Below are 20,201 nucleotides of genomic sequence, written 5' to 3'. Positions count from 1 at the left end.
CTGCTCTGTCACCCTCATTTTTCCACTACCATAACGACTGACATATACATCCTCATCGCTTCTGGAAATCACCGCAGATCTCAGGACCTAAATGGAAACTATAGAACCTATCATTCGTACTACCTTAAACTGTGTAAACTCATTCTTTTCATGTGTTATAGCGTTGTTGTTTTATTTTACTGTGCATAAACAGTATTGGAGAGTGTTCAAAATTTCACTTGCAATCTCATTTCCCCTGCTCACTATTTTTTTCTTTTGGTCTTAAAATCATGACTTCCTCAGCTGAACTTTCTTACCTCAGGGGTTATCCAGGAACCTGAGTTTCAAGGATGAGAATGGGTCACTGCTTGCTTTTACAATCTGTCTTGAACAAATGGCGAAAACACTCAACATGGGTTCTGGAGGCCTTGAGTTCACATACGCTGTCATGGTTTTTTGCTTACTATTGTGACTTGGGGCCAGCTTCTCTGAACCTTGATTTGGTCACGTATTAAATTAGAATAATAATACCAGACATACCTCACTATGTACCTGTGATAACCAAATGTAATTCTAAATATCAGAGTGCTACTGAAAGATTTTAAAAGTGCGAAATGGTTTTGAATCATTATGTTTGTAGCATTTTAGACCTTAAAAACAACAAAAGGCCCCTGATCTTCAAAATATATAAAAATGCTTATTTGTATGTATTTGACACAGAGAGAGATCTTATATCTTCTAGTTTACTCCCCCAGTTCTCTCAGTGGAGAGCCAGGGGAACAATCTGTCTGAAGACAGGTACCAGGAACTCCACCCAGGTTTCTCCCATGGGTGGCAGGGAACTAAATGCTTGAGGCATCATCTTCTACCTGCAGGACATGCAGTATTAGGAAGCTGGACTGAAAACAGAGACAGGACTCAAACCCAAGTACTGTGATAGGAGATATAGTTTCTCAAGTGGCTGCTTAGATTATTGTGCCATGACACCTGCTCCTCAAACTCTTTTTGTTTTAAAGTAACTGTTTCCCTAGTGTATAGAAAATGTTTGTCTATGTTAATAACTTGGAAAAGAAAGATAAGCTGTGAACAAAATTTAAAAAGAAAAAAATCACCCATAACCACAATTCTAGAAATAGTATTAACATTTGGTGGATCCCTTTTCAGACTTTTTCTGTCTTTGTAAGCACATGTGCACTTTTCTACATAGCTATTATCACAATATATGCAGTTTTGCATCCTGCATTTTCATTTAACATTTGCATCATGAATATTTTGCTACATTTAACAAGTATTTATAGATATCATTTTTTATGATGTGTATATACAGTGAATGGCACCATGGTTTATTTAACCATTTCCATTTGTTGGTTATCTGAGATCCTTTCTTAATTTTTTTCTTTATAAATAATATTGCAATGTCTTTCATTACTAAGACAAATGTCTGTTTTGGAGATAGCAAAGGGGATTTTTTTTCTGGTGATTGCTGTTGATCTTTTAAGAAGTCTCTTTCATGGCTATATTTCGTTGACTAACTGGAACTTGAAGACACAGAGGAAAATCAAAAACAATTGAGGTAATTTTAAGACAGGGGCTATCTTTGTTGGGGAGTGTTGGGGACTGTTCCAGGAGCTAATGTTGGGATTAGTACAATTTAAGAGTAACAGTTTGCCACCATTTTGTGTTACTTCATTATAGAAAAGTTTGTGAAGTTCAGAATTAGGAAAAAGACATCCTGAATGAGTGGGTCTAGCCTATGGAGTCTGTGAAATATAAAGCAAATCAGGATTCTTTTTCATTGACTAGTAGAAAGCTTGAAGCCAAATTTGTGCTCCATGTAATAGGGCTTGTAATGGAACACTGCATTAGCTTTTAGCCAGGCCCCATTTATGTTTCTATCTTTATTGTTTCTGTTTTGTTATAGATTTTTCTTTTACTTTCTTATCTACCTTAAATTTAAGTCACTATATTATATTTTGTGTAGTTTTGCAAGCTGCCTCACATTCATTTTGAAACTGGTAGGGAATACATGCATGAATGAATAAATAATTAGATGAATGAACTCATGAATAAATAAACCAATAAGGAACAGGGGGTGAGACAAAAGGAAATAGCCAAGACTTTGAGAATGATATAGTGCCTCTAAAAATAACACATGTTAAGGACTTGAAGCTTGGAAGAACACGTGGGAAAGAAGCAGGTGAGGCTTCATAACGTTGTGTGTGATATCTGTCTTCTGAAGTGTGCTTACATTCCTTGTGTCTTGTGCTGCACTTGGGCATTAAGTGTATTTCAGAGGACATGTAATGCTGTTTGAAGGGCTGTGTCTTCAGAAAGCAAAGTTTGTGTACATTTTGTTTGTGGAGAATCCAGAGAGATTTGGGAGCTAATGGGCTCAGAAATGATTGGATAATCTCTCTTCCTGGAAGTATAGAAGTGGATACTTACATCTAAATCAAACAAAGACAAGTGGAGAATTAACTACCACTTACTAGTTGCTGGCTGCAGAGCAGTGTTCCAAGCACATAATCTCAACAGTCAATCTATATTATCTTTTTTTCTTTTTCGCAGATGAGCCAGGTTAAGCTCAAAACTTATAAACAGTGTAGAGTCACTTAGCAAGTGACAGAATCCCAAAATCTCCCAGGTCTCTCTGCAACCAAGCCCTATTCTTCTTTTCCTATATAACACTGCTTTCTGATATGACAATGTGAATAAATGGTATACTATATGCCTAGTATCCAAAAGCCAACAGTAGCTTTTGATTTCCCTTAAGAAGATAACTGTGCTTTGAAGTATATCTGAATTTCAGAAATGTGGATTTTCATTTTAATGCTCATTGGAGAGAAAGAAATAGTTTTTCATTTTTAAATAGATGGTGCAGAGACAATATTATTGACAGTAGGGAGGTGTTAACTTCTGGGTGTTTTGTGGGTTAGATTATTCTTTGGTGTGAGTACTCTAAGGCTTATATGTTGCTTTCTGTAGAAAGTTGAGGCACTATATGAATGTGTTTATATATGTGAAAAGTTTTTAAGGTGATATATAGTTTTGCCTCTGTACTGAATACATACTATTGTTCTACTTCGTACAATATGTCATCTTTTATACACACTATACAGCAGGAAGCTTTTTTGTGCAACAATTTAAAAAGATTTCAGTTATCCTTTATGATCTTGTTAATCAAATGTTTTGGTCAATGCACATCACGGATTTTTATTCAATTAATGAACAATAAAATATATTTAGTGTCATAACAGTATGCAATGTTTCTTTCGTGATGCTGAAGACCATTCTGGATCTTGCAGTAGCTCAAGGTTATCTTTTTTGCAGCAGCAGTGCAGGGGGTGGAGTATCAATGAATTGAGGATTCCATTATAAAAAAAAAAAAAGCCAAGTGTCAGAGACTGCTACCTACTTAATGGTGCTTAAATTTTGCTTAGTTCTTCAAATTTAGCCCATATAACTCAGTGATATTTGGAGATCACTGCCTTTCCCTTTAGGAATCTGGTGGGCATCTTTCTTGTCTCCCAGGATCAGTTCTGTGCCCCAAGAGAGGTTTCCTGTAGTATTCCTTTTCCTTCTAGAAGTCCCTCATTGAGGTGGAAAGAAGGTAGTTCAAGGATGAGTTGCCCCTATCTGCTAAGCCCTTTGTTTCTACTGCAAGACCAATAAACAGGGACACACATGTGGTAGCCGTGTAACCACTGGACAGTCAAATTCAAGGATAGTAAGCAATGTAGGCTTGAGAGAATGTCTACACTAAAGAAACAACAGGGAGAAATAAAATAATAGAGAAAGTAACATTTAAGAAGGAAATTGAGAGGTTGAGGATTTTCAGGGAATGGGTGGGTGGAAAGAGAGGGTAAGGCAGAAGAGCTCCAGATCAAACATGAAAATGAGAAAAGTTCACAGTATCCAAGGGTTGTGAAGTTACATTCTTTTTTAATGCAACTGAGGTCTTGTTTTTCTCTATCAAGTTTGAATCATATAAGATTTTCCCCATGATCAGAATTGTCTAATTAGCACATTGCCTCATTTTTTTCACATTTTCCACTAAATTGTTGCATGTGTGAAATGGGTGCAAATGAACCTGGAACTAGTATGTGTTGCCTGCAAGGATATGCATAAAAGACAGTTTGCCGATGATTTCCCAAAACAATCACTGTTTCTGAATGTTTTTGAAGATTGTACCACTAAAGATGGTGACTGTGGATATGACTAGATATGCTCACATGAACCTGTCATTGCTTTTCTTCCATCCCATCATCCCCATGACAAATTCATCCTATGAATTCAGGTTGTAACCACCTTGAGTTTTTAATCTGTGTAATTTAAGGACATACCACTATTTTCTACAGCCCCCAAAGACTTCACAGGAGAAAGTAGTCTCAACGTGCCAGCAGGAATAGAACTAGACATAAATTCCAAATAAGCTAATTGCTTGAAATACTAACAGTAAAAATTTCTTGGTTCTTCATTGGATCTCAGAGATTGAACAAGTTCTCTTTTTTAAAAAAGATACTCATTTTTTTAAAGCAGAGTTGCAGAGAAGGGAGATAGATAGATAGATACATAGATAGATAGATAGATAGATAGATAGATAGATAGATACATAGATCATCTCTGATCCACTAATTCACTCCCCCAAATGACTGTAATGGCTGTGGCTGAGCTAGTCTGAAGCCAGGAGCCAGGAGCATCTTCAGAGTTTTCCTTGTGGGTGCAGGGCAAGTACTTGAGCCATCCTCCACTGCTTTACCAGGCTGTTAGCAGGGAGCTGCACTGGAAATGGAGCAGCTGGGGCTTGAACTGGTGCCCATATGAGATGCTGGCACTGCAAGTGGAGGTTTAGTCTGATATGCTTCACTGCTGACCACACAGAGAATAAGCATGTTGTAACTGAAGAGGGGAGAATGGAATTTCCAACATGGACCTTCCTATTTGTATATTTCTGAGATCTGCTAGTATAAGTAATTATATCATTACATAATATATCTATAAGAAAAGCAGTAAACATTTGAAACAGCCTAGTTTAATCCTCATTCTTAGTAGTTACATTTCTAAGGACATCACCTACAGGATGAAGTAATGGGTTTAAAAACCAGCAGATTGCTCCAGCAAAAGCTCACTTATTACCTTGATTATTGATAGAGAGTAACCTCTCAAAGGATGTTACAGTTGTTACAATGTTCAAAGAACTTTCATATCAATTACTTCCTTCCCTTCTTATGGAGATGAGACAGAGATTCTCCCCCATTTTAATAAGAAGACTTAAAAGTTCAGAAAGGCAAAATGACTTTACGGCTTGCCATAAAGTGAGAATAACATAATATGTATATAAGACATATTTTAGCCGTGAAATGCACAAAAATAGAATTGTCACAGAAGCAATTGAAACCGAGATGGATCAGCAGTTATGACAGCAATTACACCTTCACAAGTTCCTGAGCCTACCTTTCTAACAGGAAGTGACCTGCAATTATAAGAAATCATTATCACCCACCTATTCCTGGGTTACTTGGAGAATTTTCAAATCATTGTTATTGTATGTAAAAATGATACCTGATTCTTATTAAACAGAAATATTAAATAACTATATTAAAATAGAACAATGAGTTATTTCATCCATCCCTCCCATTAGATCCATTCATAATCTAACATTTAAAGGAGATTTGGGACCACTTCATTTGATAACCACCCTCCTTTTCTGTTCAAAATCACTATGTATTTTGCCTTTGCTACTATATTTAAGCCAGAAATATGTTAGTGTGCAATCTCGTTTTAAATATTGTACAATCTTGCACTGCAATTTCCTTAAAAAGTTAAAGCAAAGAGTAAAAATCTTTCTTTACATTGTAGCTACCACATAGTATTCTTACATACTTCTGATGGGAAAAATAATTTTTTTTTATTTTATTTTGTTTTTATTGGAAAGGCGGATATACAGAGAGGAGAGACAGAGAGGAAGATCTTCCGTCCGATGATTCACTTCCCAAGTGAGCGCAACCGACCCGAAGCCAGGAGCCTCTTCCGGGTCTCCCACGCGGGTGCAGGGTCCCAAAGCTTTGGGCCGTCCTTGACTGCTTTCCCAGGCCACAGGCAGGGAGCTGGAAGGGAAGCGGGGCTGCCGGGATTAGAACCGGCGCCCATATGGGATCCCGGAGCGTGCAAGGCGAGGACCTTAACCACTGTGCCACTGCGCCACTGCGCCACTGCGCCACTGCGCCACGTGCCGGGCCCAAGGGAAAAATAAATTTTGAAGCCTGCATAATGACATTCTATTAAAGAATTAGTTGAAAACCAGAAAAGTAATCCCTTCCCTAGTGAGGGAAACTGTACATCTTGTAAGTCCACACACCCTTGCCCAAGTATAAAGCAGGTTTCAGCATGCTTCTTTATGGGGGTATGACACAATGTGATCTGTGATCCACAAATCAGGTGGTAACATAGAATGGAATGTTTAAAAAAATATATTTTATTGAAAAGGAAGTTATAAAGAGAGAGAGGGAAAGACAGAGGAAGAACTCTTTCATCCCATGATTCACTCCCCAAAAGGTCACATCAGCCAAGGCTGAGGCAGGTCAAAGCCAGGAGCTACTTCTGGGTCTCCCACATGAGTGCAGGAGCCCAAGCACTTTAACAATCCTCTGTTGTTTTCCAGTCACATTAGCAGGGATCTGAATTGGAAGTGGAGCAGTCAGGACTTGAACAGGCATCCTTATGAGACGCCAGATTTTTCTGCTAAGCCATGGCACTGACTATGAATGACATTTTCTTTCTTTTTCTTTTTTTTAAATGAAGACAACAGCTTGAGTACTTATTTTATTTTTAGTTAAATAGATACTAAGGCAGCTTAATCTTCACAAGTTATGAAGGCAGCATTTCAGAAGGCAGTGGTTTCAGAAAAGCAGTGAATCACCAAACGCAGCTGGAAAAATTAAGGCAATCATCTGTAGAGTATGTATGAGCCCTTGAAAATACTTCTGTATCCTCCCAATATGGCTTTGCAGAGTAAAGCTCAGGAATATTGACATTAGATGTAGTCCCTTTAATATGACGGAGCTGTAACCCAGCCAATCCACAGCTGCTGTCAGAAATAACCTGTGTTGTCTGCTTAGGTTGTTAGACTCAGGGAATACATGATAGTGAATCAATACAGAGAGCACCTGGGCATGGCAGGCAGTACTAAGTGCTGGGAGAAGGCAGGGGAGTTTCTGGTGTTAATCTAGGGATACCTCCCAGAAGGGCCTCCATCCCCACAACTCCGGTACAAGTCTTCTAACAAAAGGTTTTTAGTCAATCTACCTTATCGCAAAAGACTTCTTGGATGAAAGTGATCTGCATACTGATTTTGAACAAAGATCCAATTTATTATCCATCTCAATTTAAAAGTCAAAATGTGTTTATCTGCTTATAGTCCTCACTCAGAAAAAGACTGTGCCTGCTTTTGTACTAAATATTATGAAGGAGACTCTACAAGTATCTAAGGGTTCTCTGCCCTTAGTAATTATCATTCTAATTGCAGAAATCACACACACATGCACACAAACATGAAGGGCCAGAGAGAGACTCGACGGACAATGCACAAGAAGGGAGTTTAGAAGCCACAGAAATAGCAATAGACAGGTCCTCCCATTGTACACTCATTGTTTTCCTCAATTGAAAGAACAGCAGCAAGCATTGTGCAGGTTGCCCCTGCATGGCACGTTTCCCTTCACCATATATAGCTTACTTGAAACGCTCTCTCACTACCTCCAATTTCATCTCTTTCTCATCTGACCTCCAAGACTCTTCTGTACTCATTTACTCTTTTGCCATCTTACTTCCTCATCTATATGCCCTATACACTTCCAAGCTTTTCTATGTACTGTCTTTCCCACTTTATAGGCCTCATCCTTTTCTGCCTATCCAATCTCTAAGGGCATCGCTGTAGTCCTGATTCCTCCAATAAGTCCTGACTGCCTACCAGTGATATTCTTTTAAAAAACGAAAAAAAAAAAATGCAAGGGTCTCTTTACTGGTAAAAACAAAACAAATTAAAAACATTTCAATATTTAACATATTGATATGATTTCTTAACATCCAAGGTAAATATTTGCAGCACTTTCTTTTTTTACTTTTACCTTTGTTATAGTCTTCAATATTATTTAATTTTTTTTTTTAAATTTTATATCATTCCACAGACTCTGGGATTTTCCTTCTCTCCTTCCCAAACCTCCTCTTTCCTCTGATTTTCCTTATCTTATTGCAATAGTATAGTCCTTCAAACACAGTCATAAGTCCATCGTAAGTCCATCGTTCTACTATTTAAGAATATCCTGACATTGTAGACATGAACAATGGCAGAGGTCCAGCATCCTATTCTCAAGATATTCTTTTCTTTAAAAAGGCTACAGCATTCATGTATTTATGTTCTACTCTTCCCAACTTAGCAGTTGATTTCTTTTGGTAGTATTGCTTGCCCATTGCTTATATCTTAAGCTTATTTCCACAATTAGATTGCAAGTTTAGGATATTACTAAGTTCTTTATGGATCACCCAAAATAAATTGTCACTATACTGCTCCACAGTTCAATGTATATTTTGTTAACTGACCCACTGATTGACTCAAAGCAAAGGGAGCTGAGATAGTAGTAGGAATGGAGTTATTGCTCAGGGTGTTGTTTCTGAAAAACTTGCCTCAGAAAACTAGCCAGCCTATGTGTTTATTTCCTTTTTGGAAACATTATTTCTGCATTGAAAAGTGTGCTTTATATAAAATTTTGTGGTTTAGCTTTCTATATGAATGAGACTTTAGATGTTCTTTTAAGTTATATGCTATAACATAACATTTTGTATGCTTTCAGTTGCCTTGAAAAATACGTAGTGTTTTGTGCTTTTAGGTTAACTTAATGAAGGGAAGCTTTTCTCTGTCCTCTGTTATGCCTTTCCTTTTCCTGCATGTTCTGCTTCTGAGGAGCTAGAGATAACCCTAAAAATAATTCTGGACATGACTATATATCATCCAAATAAAAAGGATCAACAAAATTGTCAGATTTTAAGGGATAATCACAAATGAAATTAATACAGCCAGGAAGACCCTGGTGGCACTTTATAAGACGGTTTCAGAAAGGAGACATAGCGTTGTCCAGTGATTCCCTCTTGGCAGGAATTAATTTATTTTCTGAACTTTGAACACTACCCAGCTATGTTTCCAATAAATGCCATTGGGCCCAAAGTGATACCTGAAAAGAGGTATACCTGAAAGTATAAATAGTCATTCCAGTTATTGGGGAGAGGGGCACAGCAACAGCCTCAACCCCCAAAAAAAAAACTTCAACTACAAAAGCAATCTAAAAAATACCTGCCACTGTCAGCCATCTTGTCAGTATCTCCACATCCATAAACATATAGTAGCAAATAATCATAGACTGTCTCCATACATTGGGTCTTATTTCATAGAAAGATCTTTCATTCATTCGTTCATTTATTTGTTCATTCACTTATTAAATAGTTTATCAAGTACTATACAGGATGGATTCTGATGGCCTGTTAAGGGACACAGAAACAGGTTAGTGATCAAAGTTCAACATAGTAAGTACAGCAGAAGTAAATATTGAAGAGAGCCATCTGTCCAAGCCTGAAAAGAGTAGTTAGGGAAGGCTTCCTGGAGAAAGTGACCACTGAACTGAGGGGATTCTGAAACAGTAGAGCAAGTCATAAAAACAACTATGAGGCATTATGGGTAGTCATTATGAAAGCAGTAGACATAGCACACTATTAGTTGAGTTTCCATGAATCCAACAAGAGGTTCAGAATAGCTCATGTATAGAGTGGGAGTGAGAAAGGCATAGAATGTGAAAGTAAGGATATTATAGGGTTTCAAATCTTGAAGAATTTACATGAGGATACCTCAAAGAAATTAAGAAAGTAAGAGATAAATATATTATGAAATCATCCTTTTTGTACATGTTTTCTATGAGCTTCTTTGAAAATTTCTTGTATACATATCATGCCAAAGACTGTAAATATGATTCTCAAGGCAATCACAGTACGTTGAAGCCGAGGAATGATATCAGATTTGTGTTTCAAAATATCACTGTAGTCAGAGGAGGAAAAATGGATGGGGGAAGTGTTGTATGAAAAGAGGAGTCAGACTGTTCATGTCTTCTGTGTAGGAATATTTTCAAGGATGAATTACCAGAACAAGACTGCTAATTAGATGGTGACAGGAGGAGATAGGAGACAGTGGAGGAGTTGGGGGTTTGTTTTACTGGGGGTAGGGAAAGAGAGTGGAGTGTTAACTTACTTTTGAAAATAGTGTGGGGGTCTATGGGATAATGAAGTTGAAAATTAGTTACATAGGGATTGGAACACAGCAGAGAGGTCAGGGTTAGAGTTGCAGATGGGAACTCACTCGTGTAGATGGTAACTGAAACAAAGCATGTAGATGTCATAGCCTGAGACAAGTATAAGATGAGGATCTAGGATAGTTCCTAGGGAGAGAAGTACTATTTACAGAAGTAACAGGAAAGACTGTTGTGAATGAGACTGAGAAAATCCAGAAATGTAGACACAGACCCCAAGAAACACTGGGAGCGAGATGGGAAGGAATTAGTTTGCAAAAAACACTTGGCCATGAACATCATTATGGCAAAGAGGTCAGTGATTTTAATGATTAAAACGTGGCTCTTAGTTCAAGAGATCAATTTGTGATTTGTGGGAAGCATTGTTATGATTTTGGCAGTGAGAGCTGAGGGTCTAGATTGCCATGTCAAGTTTAATCTCCTTCAACTCCAATGACTCCCACCTCCCTTCCAGTTCTACAATTTATTCTGTAGCTTTCTAGACCTGTATTATCAACCAGGGTTGCCCATTAGAATAATCTGCTCAGTTTGCATCAAATATCAATGCCTGGAGCTCAACCAGAAACTACTTATCAGGATTTCTAAAGATGAAACCTGGGCAATGAATTTTTAAATTCATTTTTTAATTTTTAAAAGATTTATCTAGTTTTTTTTTAATGGAAAGACACATATGCAGAGAGAAGGAAATAGAGAAAGATCTTCCATCCACTGGTTCACTGCCCAGTGGCTGCAATGGCCAGAGCTGAGCTGATCCAAAGCCAGGAACCAGGAGCTTCTTCTGGATCTCACATTTGGGCGCAGGGTCCCAAGGCTTCGGGACCAAATATTAGTTATGGAGATAGGTATATAAATGATAAGTGTTATTTATATATATCATTATATTAGATGGATCATACAGTAGTTATTTATATATCATTATATATATAACACTTATCATTATATATATATAAAACAGTAGTATATATAGTATACTATATTATAGCATATATAGTATACTATAATAGTATATATATATAGTAGTTCTATGGGAAATGTCCTTTGCAGGAGGACAGGAAAACATTTGTCAAAGGAGAGGAATGCCAAGAGAGAGTCTTCAAGAATGAGAAATAATAGAAGTGCTCTACACACAGTTGGGAGTGAAAATTAAGTCTTACCAGGCCCCTGCTTAGTATGTACAAAAGCTTGAAAGTAAAAGAAATTCTGGCTGTTCCAAGTGCATCAAGTGAGTACTGATACATCCATGACAAGAATATAAGCTGGAAAGGGATACTAAGAATGGACCACACACTCCTTCTGATTATCATTGCTAAGGACCATGAGCTTTCATAGGCAATTTAAGGATCTTAAAGGCAAAATAGTGATTTGGCCACAGACAGGAAAAAGGACAAAATTGTAACCAGTGAGAGTAAGTGATAAATGCTGATACCTTGGATTAAAACAGTGGTTCTCAGAGATAAAAGGAAGACATGGATTCAAGACCAATTGAAGAGATAAGAGAGAATTTGGTGACCAATTAAATAGAAATAAAGAAAGAAATTGAATTTACTCTCAAAGTCCTGGTTTGGGCAATTTACCCAGAATGCACAGTGCTTATATGCTTATTATAGCAAGCAAATAAGGAGTGCCCAAAATTTGGAAACCTTTTTATTGTGAATATATAGTGAAAAATTCACTCAAATTGAGTAGCATCACAGCAGCAGAACTTATTGACTTTCATTATCATTGTTTGGTTTAATATTAATTTATTTCATTATCATTGTTTGGTTTAATATTAATTTATTTGAGTTGCCTATTGGAGAGCGCGATCACAATCTTTAATGGTTAAAACCTTCAAAAGGAGGAGTCAACCAAGGCAATAATCCTTCTATAATCTGGGTAGTTACTGATTCCATTTCATTAGGATAGGGAATACTGAGAAAGAACATATTTGTGATTTCTGCATCTGAATGAAGACAAGGCTTGTTAAGGACTGGCAAATAATCTTCTTAGGAAATTCCATCAAGCCAGTTCTATGCATAACTACACCCAAATGGAATGTTCACATCTAAGTCAATATGCTGCATATGTGAGGCCAACACTAACAGGGAAGTGAGGGATGTTATTTATTGGCTGTGGAAGCTATTCATGGAAAGTGATTTAAGGATCTGTAGATAGATGTTTAGGTAGGGACTCTGAGTGGGGAGTCTGGGACTCTTCCAATGCCCTGGAAGAGGCCCCAATACTTTTTTAGTTTATAATATTCTATTAATTTAACTTGAAAGGAGCCTTCCTCTCAATTACACAAAGTATTGGATCCCAGTTTCTTGATTTGTTTCTGCCAATCACCAATCAGGGAATTAAGTATCTGATATTGGCTACTATCTGGGAGTGGCTGTAATCCAAGAGGAAGTAATGTAGAAAAGGGATTGTAAAAGGACAAATACTGTACTAGGAAAGGTAGAAGGAAAAGGAACAATCACAATGAAGTAAAGAAAGATCACTGTGGGAGTAGGAAAATCAAGTGAAAAAAATAGATGTGATTAGCCACGTCCAACATGAAAGGCAGATTGAGGGGGAAAGAATAAGAAATAGGATACCTACAGTAGAATGGCAAGACCAGAATACTGTTTTGTTTACATTTCTGTACAAATAAAAATAGTAGTTGAATAAGTATAAATGATTGCTAAAGTACACAGATATGTATGTAAAGTAGGGGCATCAACATAAACATTTAAAAATCTGCTGTTCAGCAGATAATATTCAATAGGCAAAAATAAAATCTGTGTTGTTTCCATGTCTTCTTTATTGTGAATTGTGCTGCTATAAATATAGGGTTGTCAGTCACTGTCTTGTATGCAGATTTCATTTCATTTGGAAATATTCCCAGGAGTGGGGTAGATGGATCATACAGTACACCAATTTTCAGTTGTCTGAATGTTCTCCATACTGACTTCCATAAGTGGCTGCACTAGCCTACAATCCCACCAGCAGTGGAGTAAGGTACATTTATCCCCACATCCATGCCAGTAGATGTTGTTTGTTAATTTCTACATGTGGACTATTCTCACTGGAGTTAGGTGGAACCTCCATGTAGTTTTTATTTGCATTTCCCTAATAGTGAGGGTGCCTGTGCATTTTTCTCATGTATCAGTAAGCCATATACATGTAAATGTCAAAAAATTAAACTTGCAACTGTTACTAAGGGACTATACACTACTGTGATAATATGAAGAGAAATATCTGGAGGGGAAAATGTGAGAAGGATGAACACTTCTATCAGCAAAACTATGTCATGGAAAATAATTTTTAAAATGAAATTTACAAAAATAAGATTTATATTGAGAAAGTTTATGGAAGCATGAATTAATAGGTGAAGTTTACTTTGGTGCAATTGCTTTTTAAACCAATGCATAGGAATCTGACACTGTGATAAAGCAAGTTGAGCTGTCACTTGCAACAGCAGCTTCCTATATGAGTGTAGGTTCAAGTCCCAGCTACTACACTTCCACTCCTGGAAAATTAGTGACAGATATCTCAAACCCCTGACACCCATGTGTGATACCTGATGGAGTTGTCTCTTGGCTTCAGCCTGTCTTAGCCCTGGCTGTTGCAGTAGTTTGGAGAATATATTAGTAGATAGGAAATATTGCTCTGTCTTCAAATAAGTAACTTTTTAAAAGTCCATTTGGGGCCTAGTTTTTTTTATTATTATTATTTTTGACAGTCTTGACATAATTAGGGTAAAAAGGTTCAAGCACTACAGGAAGATGGGCAAGACAATCAGTTTCGTATTGTTTCCTTAATATGTCTGATGTAAAAGGAGTTTTTAAGGGAGAAGCCCCACCCAGTCTCCCACCCACCCCAGGTCCCAGATGTGGGGCATGCTCCGAGGGTCTTGCTCAAGTGGTTCTGATAGTTCAACACTTCTGAATTGCTGCCACTCTCACCACTCCATGCACGATGTGGTCTTTGGAGATTCCACTGATCGACACAGTCCATCATATAGTCTCCGTTTGCCCAGTATTTTCATTGCCAACATATAGCTGAGGTGGTTGATTGACCTGTTCTGTCCTCCATCATTTGATGGGTAGCGTTCTGAGTCTGAAAGCTCGATTGGGGGGGATCCCCAAAGAAACTTTGTCTGAGGTGTTCCCAGACTAGATTCTTGTATGTACTACAAAGAACAGGGCCCGGCACAGTCCATTGCCCTGATCAGCTGGTGGTTGCAGTTGCTGGGTTGGTTCTGTTTCCATCCCTGTCTTCCTCTGGAACCACTGGGTGTTGCAGTCCAGCCTGGTTCTGCCCAGCACATATTCGGCCCTCACATAAACCAGTGGGAGCTGCCGCCAAGCCAGAGCAACCCACAATAACCCACACCAGGCCCGCCCCCTACGCTGGTTTGCCAGTATGTGTGGCAGACTAGTCCAGTCTGTCCCACATCCCCTTCTGCTCTCATACATGTCAATGGGTATTAAAACCTTGTTCCATATAACCAGCTCAACTATCCAGCCTTCACGGATGTTGTTGGGTGTCTCTGTCTAGCCACCCCAGCCCCTGTTCTAGTTTTTGTGCCCTCCTGTGGGGGGTGGTAACCCAAGAGGGAGGAGCCCACTATCTCCCTCCCAGGCCACTCCCACTCCTGGATTATGCACTCTCTAGGTGGTTCTGTGGTTTAGCTTGACAGAACTAGCCCCCAGTGCCAGCTTCTGCCAGTTGATGCTGTGGCTAAGCCCCAACAACCCTCACCCACTCTAATTATAGATTGCACCAGTAGGAATAATCAGCCCAGCCTGGCTTTTCCCTGATCTGGTCCACATGAGGTGCACAGGTGCTGTAGCTCTGCCTAGTCTGGTCTACCCCCATCCCAGCTCACGCTCTCCAGTGGGAGTAGCTGTGTTCAGCAAGGGAACCACCTCTTATTCCCCTGCTGGTTCTGCCCCCTCCCTTCCGGGTCTCATGTGTGCTGGTTGGGTGCTGCGGTCACATCTGGCACAGGCAACCTCACCTTGGCATTCTGTGTTGTGTACTGCTTTTGTTGTGACCAGACCTGGCTCGACCCACACTCTGTTCTGGCTTTCGGATTTGCCAGTGGATGATGTGAACTGATTCAGCCTGGTCTGTCCCCGACCCATGCCAAATGTATGCCAGTGGGACACTTTCCATGACCTGTTCTGGGCTGTTTCCTTCCATGCTTCTTGTGCTTACCTGCAGGGTCTGTGTCCTGCCAGAGGAGTTGCCCAGGCTCCTCCATCAGAACCCCTCCAAGTGCCAGATTTCGTGCATCCCAATAGGTCCATGAGCCAGCCCTACTCAGTTCACCTCCTGTCCTAGCAGGAACAGTGGCTTTTCCTAACTGGTGGGGCCTAGTTTAATAGCTCAGTGTCTAAATTCCTCAACTTGCAAGCACTGGGATCTCTTAAAAAGTGTGGACTCATATCCCAGCTGTTCCCCTTCCTGTCCCAGCTGCTCCAATTCTCACCCAGCTTATGCTTGTGGCCTGGGAAAACAATAGAGAATGGTCCAAAGCCTTGGGACCCTGCAAGGAGAAGCTCCTGGCTCCTGGCTTCAGATCAACTCAGCTACAGCTGTTATAGCCACTTGGAAAGTGAACCATGGAAAGGAAGATCTTTCTGTCTCTTCTCTCCGTAAATCTGTCTTTCCAATAAAAATAACTGAATCTTTAAAAAAAAAAAAAAGAGTGTAGTTTTTTTTCATAATATGAATTTTCCACATATTATTAAAAAATTTTTGTACTTTTTAAAAAATTAGTCCTAAATGTGTTCCATGACAAGCCAAAGGCTTGAATAACTCTTGCCCTTTTCCATAAACTGTCTTTTCTTGATCCTGTGTAGTTTCCATCATCACTTGAATTTCTTTTTTATCCCATATTCTGTCCTTTGTTTTGAGAAATGGAGTTGTGACAGAGGATAGAAAGAGAAATAAGCTGTAAGAATAGCATTTGAACAGGAAGGTTTTCTAAATTAAAATGTATCATGTGTAACTGAGAAAACCTATGATCCATCTATGATTGTCTATTGTGTGTAATTGAGGCTAAGGGAATATCTATATGAATCAGTGTGTCCTAAATTGGCCTCACTGACAATTCTGAATCTGGGTAGTTCCAATTGGATAAATCTGGCTCATGCTGACTTGTCCACTATTAGGAGTGTATTATTTTTTCCAGTGTAAAATATAGTTTTATAGGCACATGCTCAAATCTGATGATCTCCGATGTAAGATGCTGTTTTAGAACATTTCTACACTAATGTTCTCCTGGGAGCTATTTCCAGATAAAGCAATTTAATTATAGTTCCTAGCTTAATTTCTCTAATGATTACATCTTTAAAGGTTTTTGACTTATTAACTATCAATACATTTATTCTTAATTTTGTCACTATGAAAAATGTGCTACTTGAGAAGAGCAATGATTTTGAATAGCTAATAGACTGCAGTGGGACATGTAAAAAAGAGCTACACACTAGAAAGACTAATCCAAAAGACTGGTTTGACATTTCTAAGAACTAGATAAAAGCCAATTCAGTAGAAAATACCAATTCATAGGGTTTGCAAGGTCTGAAATTATTTTAAATGTTTTAAGTGAAGAAAAATTTATAACTGTCATTTATTTGCGGTAGTATCCTTGTTGAAAAAAGACTGAGTCTATTTACAGAACCTGTGTGATGTAAACATGTAAATTAAAGAAGTTTTAGCTACTTGATCTTTAGGTAAAGTTGACATGGAACAATTCATGACATTTTAATTGACTCAAGTGCTTTTTTATGCTTTCTTTCTTAAAGTATGCCTTAGCTTGACTGGAATATAATGGAATTCTTCTTTAGTAAGCAGTATTTCAACCAGCAAAGCCAGCTACACGTAATTAGACACCTGATGGTTACACCGTTGCACTGGTAAAGGGCACAATATGGCTTGAATCAAGTTTTTTATTTAATGTATTTGGGAGTTAATTGAGTATAATATTATTTTTCTCAAGCTTATCTGCATTTTTTTTTGCAAATAGGAATTTCTGGAGTGACATATTGCTAAAATTGTGTTGGAACCAATTGTCTTTCAACTTTGGAATTATTTTGCTGAACTACTTGTATAATTTTTAGACACCAAAATTGTACCCCAAATAAATGCATCTTAACATTTTGCCTTTAGCCAATAAGAAGAAGGAGAAAGAACGCCCAGAGATCTCTCTTCCTTCAGACTTTGAGCATACCATTCATGTGGGGTTTGATGCAGTCACCGGGGAATTCACTGTAAGTAAGCCCCTCATTTTGCATTGCAAGCCATGAGAAGCTTCATTTATGAAAACAGAATTCAACCCAAAACCTCCACATCCCAAAATATTAGATTTGATGTATCTGATGATTCCTAACAAGATTGACTTTACCTAGACAATCATAGATGGAAGTAGAAGGTCGCAACAACATTGGCAAATAAACTTCTCCATCTTAACACAAATGTCTGATCACTGTACATTCTTCAACTTCATTGAAAATATTAGCTTACCATGGCACAGATAGTGCAGTAATGGTAGGGAGACCCTGCCTGAGCCTGTCCTTTATCATGTGAAGTGAATGCAAGAGTCATCACTAGGGAAGACAACCTATGTGAATAAATCAGGCTTTTTATGTAAACTGGAATGCCCAGATGAGCTAACCACACTAACCAAAACTGCCCGTGAAATTGACCTGTTTTTCCATTTAGTCCGAAAAATGGCTTATTATTACAGTTATTGGCATGCGTATTTTGTAAACATTTAGAACACCAAACCATATGTTTCAGAAAGAAAAACTGGTAGATATATCAGGTATGCTCTTTAGGGATCCTATGATATGTGTGTATGCATATATGTGTGTAGGTGTGCATATACGTATGTATGTTGTGTGTGTATATTTATTCCCTCTATGAATAGTGTAGCTATAGAGCAAGTCTTTGTTTTGGGTGTTGGTAGTGATCAATACTTTGTACTTTGTTATAATATCTGACATCATTTTTTTTAAATGGTTGAATTCAAGGGTATGATTAGAATTATGTCTCCTGGAAGGTTACCTACTCTTGTCCACAGCAGTAAGGAACTCAATCAAAATGTGCATCCAAAATAATGAGTAACAATGAATGCATTCAGAAAAACAATCTTAGATAGAGCCATCATCATCAATTCTTCGGTTGTTAAATCAAAGAAATGTAACTATTAACTAGTTAACTTCCTATTTCATAACGTGATAGTGAGGAGACTACGTCATATGATAAATTTTAAACAGAACAAAGAACAAATTAATTTGATTTATAGAAACTAAATTGTTAGCTAAATTATTTTTCCAATTCTGGATACAAGCACTATGGGAATGAAATGGAAACTAAGTAAATGGATTGACCATATAAAGTGATATGAAATGATTAGTTCCATATTCTCAGCAGTAAGTAAAAATGAATGATCAGAAACAATGTAATCAATAAATCTGAGATAGGGAATTAGGTAAAATTTAACCAATTTCATCATTGGAATCAAAGACATTATTTAGATGGCCTGGAGATTGAGTCCAGTCTTTATTATTTTGTCAGAATATTTTTGCATGTAATATACAAAGGAACTATAACCCTACTATGAACACTACTACCACCATTATCACCATATAAACATAAATATTATGAGCTAAATATAAGGTTTTGTTTAAAAATCATGAACAAGTAGATTGTAATCACTTCTGTGACATTTGAAGGAAGAAACAACCCTCAAACTATCAAAGTTAGTAATACTTCCCTTTTTAATTTTATGAGCTGTAGCTTTCCAATTTCGATCCTTTTTTTTTTCTGTGTTCTTCTTTGAACTTTTTATGTTTCATTACCATTCCATATTTTCCTTTTCTGGTCTTCTTTCTTTCTGTTTTCTAAAGAGGAAGCTTTTTCTTGCTGTTTTCATGTAATGCTTTTGTTCCTTCCTAAAGTTTCGTCTTACTACTTTTTCTAACTTACTTGATATCTGACGATAAATCTCTTGATTTTTAGCTCAACATTTATTCTTTCTGTTACTAGTGGACATGAGGAAAATGAATTACCACAATCCTACTAATAGCTACAAGAGCTATTTTCATCTTGTAGACATTTATAAACCAAAGAACCTATCAGAAGGGTGAGGTGGTATACATAAATGGGCAGTCTTCAGTCTTTCCAGTCATGGGAGACTGATAAAACTGAACCGAAACCAAACAACTCCTCAAATGCCCGTTTGAAATGAAATGGCTGATTGGAAGTAGTTAGAAATCCATTGAAAATAGAATACATATTTCAACACGAGCTAACCTTGGAAGCTGGAAGTAGTTTATTATCACTTTGATGTTTTTGTTATTTATCTACATCTTATTTTTAAAGGGGTCAAGTTCCCTTTTTAAAAAATCACCTTGCGGCCAGTGCCAGGTTAATATTGTGCCTGTAGCACTGGCATCCCATAAGAGCACTGGTTCACGTCTTGGCTGCCCCATTTCCCAGCAAGCTCCCTGCTAATGGGCTGGGGAAACAATAGAGGATGGTCCAAGACCATTTGGGAGTGAAGCAGCAGATAGAAGATGTCTCTTTCTCCACTTTCTCTGTAAATTTGCCTTTCAAATAAAGATAAAGAAATCTTTTTAAAAATGAAAGTTAACATCCGAAAAAACCATAAACATTTTTAGAAATCATAACCTGTGATATACATTTACTATTCTGTTTATTAGCTTTAAAGATGCCAAATGATAAAATTTGTAAAACCATTTTCTTGGTAGAATTTAGAATTGGGTCCTACTTGCTGCAATTTATCAGCTTGTTATTTACTGCATGGAGGGATCATATTGCTAAATTTTGTTATTGTCATGGTTGAGGTGGAATTTTGAACAATTTGTAAAATTGTCTAGT

At 37.7% G+C, this 20,201-nt stretch overlaps 1 protein-coding gene across 6 annotated transcripts in view; it reads left to right on the top strand.

The window, feature by feature from the left end:
- Positions 1-20,201, top strand: part of PAK3 (p21 (RAC1) activated kinase 3) — a 267,948-nt gene that overhangs the window by 178,431 nt on the left and 69,316 nt on the right. For 5 of the 6 annotated variants that reach the window (XM_040999477.1, XM_040999476.1, XM_040999475.1 and 2 more), the window contains one exon: positions 17,466-17,566. In XM_040999477.1, coding sequence (XP_040855411.1) covers positions 17,466-17,566 — 101 coding nt within the window. The remainder of the gene's footprint in view (positions 1-17,465; positions 17,567-20,201) is intronic. The other variant, XM_040999478.1, reaches the window with a different exon arrangement.

Source organism: Ochotona curzoniae, unplaced genomic scaffold (genome assembly GCF_017591425.1).
Source record: "Ochotona curzoniae isolate NIBS_2020 unplaced genomic scaffold, NIBS_Ocur_1.0 scaffold_1852, whole genome shotgun sequence".
In the NCBI taxonomy this organism is placed as follows: domain Eukaryota; kingdom Metazoa; phylum Chordata; class Mammalia; order Lagomorpha; family Ochotonidae; genus Ochotona; species Ochotona curzoniae.
The sequence above is the reverse complement of the archived record's forward strand: the minus strand, read 5'-3'. Positions and strand labels throughout refer to the sequence as shown.